General features: G+C 41.4%; 1 protein-coding gene across 1 annotated transcript; it reads left to right on the top strand.

Annotated features, from left to right (window-relative positions):
* The first annotated feature begins 5497 nt into the window (after positions 1–5497).
* On the top strand, positions 5498–10822 carry adamts1 (ADAM metallopeptidase with thrombospondin type 1 motif, 1). Its single transcript, XM_079463147.1, has 8 exons — positions 5498–6394; positions 7200–7540; positions 7635–7767; positions 7848–8305; positions 8401–8587; positions 8681–8859; positions 8951–9126; positions 9240–10822. Exons 1-8 carry the CDS (start codon positions 5797–5799, stop codon positions 9955–9957), a joined length of 2790 nt encoding a protein of 929 aa, XP_079319273.1. The 5' UTR covers positions 5498–5796; the 3' UTR covers positions 9958–10822.
* The last annotated feature ends 128 nt before the right edge of the window (positions 10823–10950 follow it).

Here is a 10950-nt window from a genome sequence, read left to right as displayed (position 1 = left end):
GTCGCGTGTTACTGCATTTCGCCCTGGATTTAGTGTCTGTCTATTCTAAAATTAGCTCGAAGCAATGTAGACTGCTGAACGTCTAGAGTCTGCAATCCAAAAATCCTATTTGGTTGTTCAGACAAGAAAGTCAGGACCTTTATCCAGAACGTCTGATTTAAACATCTGATGTGTGCTCAAGTGGGTTTATGTTTGGCCACGCCCCCATTATACATATTTATACAAAAACATGACCAAAAAATACCATGGTATTTTGGACATTGGACCATTATAGTGCCTGTGTTTGTGAATTTCAGTGCCAAAGTGTATATCAGGGGCCATCGTATAACAATCTGATACCTTCACAGTACATTTTAAAAAATAAAGGTTGCTTAAAGGGGCAGTTCAGCCAAAAATGAAACTTCTCTCATCATTTACTCACACTCAAGTTGTTGTTGTTGAACAAAGTGAAGGATGAGTAAATGATGACAGAATTTTCATTTTTGGGTGAACTGTCCCTTTAAGATTCTCTGTTGGGCTGTATGGTTCTATAAAGAACTTCCACATATTTTTTCTGTGGCACAAAGTGTTCTTTATATCGGAAAGAGGAATGTTTATGCTATAAGCATGTAAGAAAGAAATGTTTTTTAAGAGCAGTTAAGAACAAGTTATAGGAAAAATAACCTGAAAGGTGGTTCTTTCATGGCATCCCTTTAGAGATTCCTTTTAGCATCTTTATTTTTCAGACCGTACTATAGTATCATCACTGTACTATTTCTAAGTCTCTGTACTCAAGCGTGTTCGCCGAACAGTAGCAACCAGCCAATCGTATTCAGAATCACTCCGTTTCCATGGCAGTGGTGTCTTGGTCCCTGCACACCTGTTCCACAGCTCGCCTTCGTTTCTGAGACCAAACTTTAGGAAAAAATGACATGCAGTGTGTTTTTATGCTTCATGGCTAAAATAAACAAACAAGTCTGGAGGCCTTTTGATGCGACTCGTGTTAACGGTCGCCGATGAATTGAACTCCCCTAAGCCGGACTACACACAGGTCAGATGTCGTTATCCCACACTTCAGTGTAAAAGGGATACTTCACCCAAAAATAATTTACTCACCTTCGAGTTCCAAATCTGTTTAAATGTGTTTGTTCTGATGAACACAGAGAAAGATATTTGCAAGAATGCTTATAACCAGACCCCCCATTGCCCCCCATTGACTCCCATAGTAAGAAAAATTACTTTTTCATGTTTTTTGTTCTGTTGCACACATAAAAGACATGTTGAAGAATGTCAAACAGTTCTGGGGCACTTTTGACTACCATTGTATTTATTTCCTACTATGGGAGTCAATGGGGGGCAAAATCTGTCTGGTTATAAGCATTCTTGCAAATATCTTTCTCTGCGTTCATCAGAACAAACACATTTATACAGATTTGGAACAAGGTCAGTATCAAATATCCCTTTAAACAAGCCTTCACACTTGTCACACAGTAGAATAAGAGTGCGTCTACACAATTCTTAAAGAAACAGTTCACCCAAAAATGACAACGCTTTTATTCACTCTCATGTCATTTCAAATCTGTATGGCTTTCTTTTTCTGCAAAACACAAAAGAAGATATTTTAAAGGACAACATTGATCCCCATTGACATCCATTGTATGGACACAAAACCACTGAGACATTTCTCAAAATATGTACAGACGCACAGAAAAAAAGAGTTTTAAATGAATTTTAAATGACATGAATGTGAATAAATGATGACAACAAAAAATGTTTTAATATCACACAGAAATGTGTTCATTTCAACTGCGTCTGTTTATTACAAGTGATGTGAGCAATGTCAGGTGTCTCTCTCTCTCTCTCTCTCTCTCTCTCTAATCGTATCTCTCCAAAGACGTGTCATGTGACCTGCGAAAGCTGCGATTCCTCACTGATATCTGCATGGTCAAAGTAACAGTTAATGCATCGGTCCAAAAGAATCATATTTAAAGTAGATTCATTTCAGCACAGATTCACTTCACTTAACTCGTGAGACTCATTTCATTACAGTATTTCTGGTGAACGGATTCAGAACTTGATATATTTCATCTGTCATTTTAATGCAGGATTATCTTCACTCATCTCAACAGAAACAGCCGTTTTACTGGATACACACAGCACTGATTTTATAATTTATTGTTTGTACTGGTATGTGAAAAAGAAAACACATGAATTTATTTATTGTTCTGGTCATGTTTGTCTCATAGTTACTATTTAACTAGAAATATGACTGAGCGGAATATTTCCTTTCTAAGAAATTGTATTTTAAACCATCTTCATGAATATATTTGTATATAAAAATCACTATATTTAAACGTTTTCGATTGGTCGGGTGATTCATTTGTTGCTGATGTCATTACGCTGTTTGTTTGCTTGAATTGATTTTCCAAGTAAAACTAATCAAATAAGCTTTCTTAGGTCATTTAACTCAAATGAACACAGTTGCATATCTATCCCAATAATTCACACATTTAAAATTCATTATTGCACGCAGTCCAATTACATAAAATGCATAAAGTGCAGTTATACAAATATATACATTCTTAAAGATTTGAATGAACAGTTCAAATCTGGACCTACAAGAGATTTAACCAAAAGCATTGGCTTGATTTTACATTTAGTCATTTGGCAAATACTTTTATCCAAAATGACACAAGACTCCAACCTTTTTGTAAGCGAGGGCTACCAAAATATCAAAAATCCTCTAGAGGGCTACTTGTTGATAACATACTTTCAAACTTTAAACATGTGATGCCTTATTTTTACGCTCACAGAACCAAATTCAGTTTTCTTTCAGATATTTTTGCACTATATTAAAGCTTATAACACTTGCTAATAATAAACTTTCATGACGATGTAGCACATGGCTGATCGGAATAGTCACAGATTTGTCAACTGTCTTGAGCATTATTGGTGAGCCCTGTGTTTAGCGGGTACCTTACAGGTGCCCACGGGCACCACGTTGAAGACCACTGACTTAGAGACTGAGGTGACATGTCACACATTTTAATTAATTAAAATAATTATTCAACAACTCACCAATGAAATGACATACCTGATTTTTAAACCTACCTTTATTACACAGTTTCCGTGTCCTTATTTTTAAATAAGTATTGTAAATTAAGACTATTGCGAAAAAAATTACATTTTAGTTTTGAGAATTGAGTTAAAGTAGTAGTTTAACAGAGAGGCTGCTAAATATTTCACTTGGAATAATGGAAAAATTATGTCTTGGGTTTACAAACTTTCATGATATATATTTTCTTAAAGGAGCAGTTCACTTTAAAATAAGCGTCCCATAGCCGTTTTTATTCCTACTAAGGAAAGTCAACGGAGGCTTGTTTTACAGTGAACCTTTAAGAAAATATATATTAAGAAAGTTTGTAAACCCAAGAAAAAAAGGAAATTTGTGGATATAATTTTCTCATCTTTAGGTCTATGAAAACAGTTTAAAATCTCATTTTATGCTCGATTTGAGTTGACCTAAAATAATCCCAGTCTGTTAAAAATCAACATATCATCAGGAAAAACTGACACCTGCAAATTATAGCTGTCAAAATGTCCAGATGATAGTGAAAGACTACACAAACATAGGTAATAAACCTTACTCTCTTTAGTTGATGCTCAACATATTTCACATATTAAACACCGGTAACCAGGTACAGTTATTGTTTTTCTCAAATAAAAGTCAGAGATGTCCGTTTTTAACTAATTCTTTAGACTACATGTGTTATCCACTCTTTTTTTAAAGCGCTGTACTCTTGCTGATGTCACCAATCGACTCATTTGTCAATATTTTTATTCGTATATAGGGAATTATGGAAAAACATCTGAGACAACACGTCTTCTGATCCATAATGCCAGTTTTTTTCTCTGGCAAGCCTCAATCTGAGGCTTTTTTAGATTCAGAGGAAGCCGGGAAAACATTTCCTGCTAAACGTGACATCTGTTCTTAAACAGAACTACAATTGCATTATTATGTAATAAATATGAAGTGCATATTATGGGCCCTCACACACAGACGCAATCTGTGGGGCTGTAGCGCCACCTGCTGTTGAACTTCATCTCCATTAAATCTAAAGAAATACTGAACACCTTTTATTCAAATAAATCCAAAAGCAGACTGTCATTTATATGAATGTGTTCATTTTGTGTTTAGTTTGTATGAATTCTTATTTTTAACATTCAACACATTTGCCAGTGTCCATTTTACAGGGTTACGTGCTTGATGTTACTACTTTTAACTATTAATGTATTTGGTTTGTAAATGTTAAGGGTCATTTTGTGCCGTATTGTATTCATTCATGTAAGTGTTTACAAATGAATGTGACGCTGACTAGAACTGTACTACAGCATTATAACCTACAATCCCCACCTTCCGTATTTAGCTACTATAGTAAGGTATATAGTAAATTTACTACCGTGTACTATAGTTAACACTACAGTATACAACAAGGTTTTTTCACGTGGCCTGATATAAAAATGTCATGACCCATGTTACTTCTCACCTGTGCAATATTTGTACTCTTACAGTCCCTCGATGAGATGTGGGTTCCTGCTGCCATCTGCTGGGTTTGAGTGTAAATTGCGCAGAGGATTTCTAGCTCTTAAGGTAGACTGTCAAACTCGCTCGGCTTGCCAAGATTTATTATTTCATATTAATTCGGATATTTGGGCATTGATGAGCACCTATATTGATACATTTATTAGTTAATGTGTAACTTCAAAGATTACAGTGTAAAATACATCCTTTATCACTGAAGACTATTTATATAGCAGTAATAACATTCATTATGGTCTCCATAATTCAGCAACATGAAATGAGATGATTAAGGTTGTGTAATGTAGAATGAAATCTCAATATGTGGCCCATTATGTTCGGTTTGTCAGAGCAGTTCGCTTGTGTTCTCGGACGGTGTGTACTTGAATGTCCCGGACCCCATTAATATCTAATTAAATCTGTCCCGTTAAACACGTCATTAACTAAAATGTTTTATCACACACCGTGAATCTTATAATAAAGTTTTGCGGGAACTCCACTCGCGCACACGCGCTTCTGGAGACGCTCCGGTCCACCTTAACCGTTCCACACTGTTCGAACCGCCCGAGCTTTCTCCCCGCAGACAGAAGTTTGACATTTCAGTCACTTAAATGTGACAAATCTGTGGTCACACGTGCTGTCCCCAGTAGCCCCGAACGGAATTGTTAGTGTGCGTAAAATGCGCTCTGTGTATGAATGAACTCGATTGTTTAACAGGGATCACGTCAATGTACAGAATGCATGTATAGAAAGGTGTATAGAGAGTTTAAACGTTTAATATAAAGGGGCTTGGACTGTAAATGTTTCACCCTGATGAGTGATTGATTTTAGTGGCAGTGCGCCAGCTCTCTGTTGCGTACGCAGTGGATCAAAGGGGCTTCGGGAAAGGGGTGGTCCCGCGCCGGGCAATAAATAGAGAGCCGGGCTCCACTCGAGTCTAAGAGCAAAGCAGAGTTGAAACTAGAAGACACGGTGAAGAAAACTTATTTTCGAGACTTGTCTTTTTCCTTCGGAAGGTGATATTCAACTTTACATCTGCTGCTAAAGTCTCAGTCCACGGCACAACGAAACTTTTATTTATTTCTGCATCACCACCGGATTGGTACCTATTCCAGTTTCCTGTGATATTTTCCAACTTCGGGAACTTTTGTTTCACCTTAAAAAAACGCAGTTTTGCAAGGATTTTTCATTGGGTCCGTTAATATTTTCTCGTTTTATTTCGAGGACCCGACGGGAATATGTCTTTTTTGCGCGTAATGCTGGGTTTCGTTGCAGCTCTGTGCGTTAACGCAGCGCAGAGCGCGTGGGAGGAAAGCACAGTGGTACCGGTTCGGATCGAACCGTACGAAACCGAACCGACCCATACCGAAGAGGCACGAGAAAAGGAATCGGAGAAGCGCGTCTATCAGCTGGACGTCTTTGGAAATCGTATGGTCCTGGTGTTGGAACCGGACCAAACCTTTTTAGCTCCCGGGTTTGTCTTCCAGATGGTCGGGAAACCGGGGTCGGATGAGTTTGACAGCGCGGGAGACGCGCGATGTTTTTTCTCAGGAACCGTGAAGAGCGAAGAACACTCAGCCGCGGCGATCAACGTGTGCGATGGATTGCGCGGCGGCTTTTATGTCGGTGCAGAAGAGTACTTCATTCAACCCCAAAACGCCAACGGAAAGGTGAAGTCTACAGATGGAGACGTCCATATCATTCGCCGAAGACAACGGGGGATATTGTCAGAGGAGAACAGTTCAAAGTGTGGCGTCAACGAGGAGGAGGAGCGCGTCCACGAGAAACCAGATGCGCTAAGATCAAATGCAGAGCCCATCCCAGCTGGCGCTAAAGGTAAATCATTTTTACGACGTTAAACTTATAGTTATAACTTTTCTCACGTGTCGTGCATTTGGGGGTGGCGTATACAGATGCACATTTTTTGTTTTATATTTCTCGCACATCTCAATAAACTCTGTGACTCCGCGTCGTTCGGTGCGCGCTGACGCATGAGGAGCGAATTAACTAGGTTGGAGAGTTGTGCGTCTACCCATACGCATAATACAGTTTACTGCTAGGTTAGTCAGAATGATATGTCGACTGCTCGTTTCAAATATGTTTTTTCTGAGATTATGTTAAATCAGTATCGTTTGCGCTCTGAATGGAAGATGAGTAGGTTAGGCGAGGGTTAATTTGGAGACATACGAATGCGCAAGAGAAGGGTAGGAGCTGTAGCCCTGAAGGGAAGGGTTGAGGGAGTGGGAGGCGATAGAGACGTGGAACTTCTCCTCCTGGTACCGCATGTTGCGCAGATCAGCAATGAGCACTGCAGCTTGTGTTTCCTTGCGAATGTTTGGAGAAGTTATTAACAGGGCGGAGCAGAAACAGGCTTAGGCTAATGCGAAATACGCAAACTGGGCCGATATCCCTTCACAAGACATTTCAACGTTCACTCTCCTTTAATGTAAAGACCCTGTGGAATCCAAAATGGGCATTTTTGCTATTGGCCTACATTTGATGTATAAACTTTTAATTTTTTTACAATTTTTCTGTCAGACCGGTATCAATGACTGTATTTTAAAAACCCTTCAAATGTGTATATCTGTAAAAGCTCATTTAACTTTGAATTTCAACAGTTTTCTGTTTTTTCATCCTCCAGCACATCACCGATCTCGTCGTTTTGTGTCCACTCCTCGCTTTTTGGAGATCATGATTGTGGCCGACCATTCGATGGCCGAGTTTCATGGTGCTGGACTCAAACCCTATTTGCTAACCATCATGGCGGTGGCGTCTCGATTGTATCGTCACCCTACCATTCATAACTCCATCACTCTGGCTGTTGTGAAGCTGCTGGTTGTGTACGAAGAGGAACACGGTCCCCAGGTGTCCACCAACGCAGCTCTTACGCTCAGGAACTTCTGCCAGTGGCAAAAACAGCACAACCCATCGAGTGATCGTGACCCAGAGCATTACGACACAGCGGTGCTGTTTACCAGACAGGTGAGAATTGATTGCATTACAGTTAAATCCAGTCTATAAATCTGTTCACGAATGTAACAGTGTGGCTAATATTTGTCAACTCCATTCTTTGCAGGATCTCTGTGGCGCTCACTCTTGTGACACTCTGGGTATGGCCGATGTGGGCACTGTGTGCGATCCCGATCGAAGTTGCTCCATTATTGAAGATGACGGCCTGCAGGCAGCCTTCACAGTAGCACATGAGCTTGGTAAGGCACATTCCGGTCTATAAATATGTGTGACTGAATGACACCTTTGACTAAAGACAATGATGTTGCCTCTCTTGCAGGTCATGTGTTTAACATGCCCCATGATGATGCCAAACAGTGTGCCAGTGTTAATGGTGACCACTGGAGTGCCCACATGATGGCCTCAACCTTGTCAAATCTGGATCAGCTACAGCCCTGGTCCCCTTGCAGTGCACTAATGGTCACATCCTTTCTGGATAATGGCCACGGTCAGTGTTTACTAGACAAGCCCCAGAGGTCACAGCAGTTACCCCAAGCTCTGCCAGGTACTGTTTACGATGCTGACAGACAGTGCCGCCTCACATTTGGAGAAGAGTCGCAGCACTGTCCTGACCCAAGCACCACCTGCGCTGCCCTTTGGTGCACCGTCACAACTTCAAATGGCTTGCTGGTCTGCCAAACCAAGAACTTCCCGTGGGCCGATGGGACACCTTGTGGGTCCAACAGCTACTGTATGGCAGGCCAGTGTTTGAGCAAGAACCAGGCAGACAGTTATCTGGTGAGCACCATTTGTTATAAATCATGTGCTACCTATAAACTTACTTTTTGTTTAGTCCTTCAGACTTACAACAATTCTGTATTGTTACCTTTAAGACTCCAGTAAATGGCGGATGGGGAACCTGGGATCCTTGGGGAGACTGCTCACGTACCTGTGGAGGAGGTGTACAGTACTCTTTCAGGGACTGTGACAGTCCCCAACCCAAAAACGGAGGCAAATACTGTGAGGGAAAAAGAATTCAGTACCGTTCCTGCAACACTGAGCCCTGCCCTGACAGCAATGGTATGGGATATTCCTGTCACAAAACAGCACCTTCAACAAGACAATAAGACGTTAGCCTTTGACACTCATCTGTATTTGTTTCTCTGCGTGCAGGTTTGACATTCCGTGAGGAACAGTGTTTGGCTCACAACGAGATATCCTCGCAAGTGTCGTTTGGCACAGGAGAAGGTGTTGAGTGGGTGCCAAAGTATGCTGGAGTGTCTCCCAAAGACCGCTGCAAGTTGGTGTGCCGCGCTAAGGGAACTGGGTATTTCGTCATTCTAAAACCAAAGGTGAGATCTCAACTAGCCTAACTGGTTGCATATGTTAAATCTAACATGTGTGAGGGCCAATGATGCTTAATTTGGTTCCCATTGCCTTCAGGTGGCTGATGGAACACCCTGCACCCCTGACTCCACCTCAGTTTGCGTCCAAGGCCAGTGTGTGAAGGCTGGTTGTGACCGGGTCATTGGCTCCAACAACCGTTTTGACAAGTGCGGTGTCTGTGGTGGAGATGGTTCTACTTGCAAAAAAGTGTCTGGATCAATGGAACGTGCTAGGTAGGCTCACAATTTTGCTCAAAAGCTTCTACCTGCTCGTTTCAGATTTCCAAAGAAGGTACCTTTCCATATTACACTTTATATTGACTTTTGCTTTTTGTTTTGCTCTTAAGACCGGGCTACCAGGACATAGTGACAATTCCTGCTGGAGCAACACACCTCGATGTCAAGCAGCGCTCGCTGGGAGGTCGTCGCTACGACAATAGCTATTTGGCAGTTCGTAGAGAAGATGGCACATACCTGCTGAACGGCGACTACAAGCTCACTACTTTAGAAACTGACATCCCCTTGCGAGGTGCAATGCTGAGATACAGTGGTTCCTCCGCCCCGCTGGAGCGCCTGCGAAGCTTTGCACCTTTACCTGAGCCTCTTACCATCCAAGTCTTGTCAGTGGGCAACTCTCCTCGACCTAGAGTAAAATACACCTACTTTGCTCCCCGTCCAGCTTCCGGCTCCAACCGACAGTCTATTAATGCTATCAGCGAAGTAGGAGGTGCGGAATGGAAACTGGGCGAATGGGGACCTTGCTCGCAGACCTGCGGCGGTGGAATCCAGAAGCGTGATGTCATCTGCTTGGATCCTAATGGGCGCCAATCAAAAGACTGTCCGGAGGAGCTGCGACCCGTATCGTCACAACCCTGTGCCATGCAGGTTTGCCCCTACTGGCTGTTGGGGGAGTGGTCCACTTGTTCCAAAACATGTGGTAGGGGCTTTCGCAAGCGCCCACTGCGCTGTGTAGGACACGATGGTCGCACGTTGGCTATAGAAAGCTGCAGTTCAAAAGACAGGCCAAGGCCCCTTCTGGACTTGTGCAACCAGACGCCCTGTTGATTCAGATGACCCTTTATGACCAAACTTCATTCAGTGTTTTTTTTAATCCCACCATCCAACACTGGGTACGGGGCACAAAGCTGGCACACTGTGTACCTGTCATGACAGCTTTGATGGAGGATAAGACAGACATCTCTGCTGCTTTGGATGCTAATGTCACGCATGTTGTGAGTGTGTATGATGTATGAATAGTGAAAGAATGTATAAACAGCTGTACCGTTTGTCTGAGCTGGACTGGGCAAGCGCCTATAATTTGTTGCAAGCAAGTATATAAAATGGGAAGAGCTTAGTACAGATGAGACTATAAAGAAGAAATTATTGCCATGGTTGAGATCAGTACTGGACTTTATTAGTAAGAGCGTCGCAAAGCGCCCTCTAGTGGGTCTTATTGAATAACGTAAACTCTGGCTCAGAGCACATATTTAACAATCGCGCCAAAGTTCTTGCCATATTTCACCTCAGCTAGGCACACGTGCTGCTAATAGAACACAACAGCAGGTATTACGCATTTCCACAAAAGATTCTCAATGCACATTAGCTATAAGTTTAACTATGTATATAGTTTCACCATTTTGCAAAGATATGGTGAGGGACTTTTCTCCTATTAGTACTTCATAAGTAATCCTCTCCTACCTTCTGAGAAGGTATCTTTGTAATGAGGTTTTTCTTTTTGTACAGAACAGCCGAACACTATTTATTTTTGTACAGTCCATTTAATATAATCTTGTTGCTTTTTTATAATTATTGTATTTCTATTTGTTATTATTGTTAAAACGGAAGGATGTATATTATATTAGAGTATTTATACAGTATCTATGATCTTAGGTTTATGAATAAAGTATCACATTGATTTGTGGAACAATGTGTGTCTCATTGTGGTCTAATTAATGCAGCATTTTCAACCTGAGCTCTGTCGACCCCTTGGGGTCATTGAAGGTATTGCATGTAGGGCCTACTTATGGACTTAAGCAAGGAATATGTTCAGTACAATGT

The sequence above is a fragment of the Barbatula barbatula genome, assembly GCF_947034865.1.
Source record: "Barbatula barbatula genome assembly, chromosome: 8".
NCBI lineage: Eukaryota > Metazoa > Chordata > Actinopteri > Cypriniformes > Nemacheilidae > Barbatula > Barbatula barbatula.
Note: the sequence above shows the minus strand (reverse complement) of the source record. Positions and strands in the feature narration are given on the sequence as shown.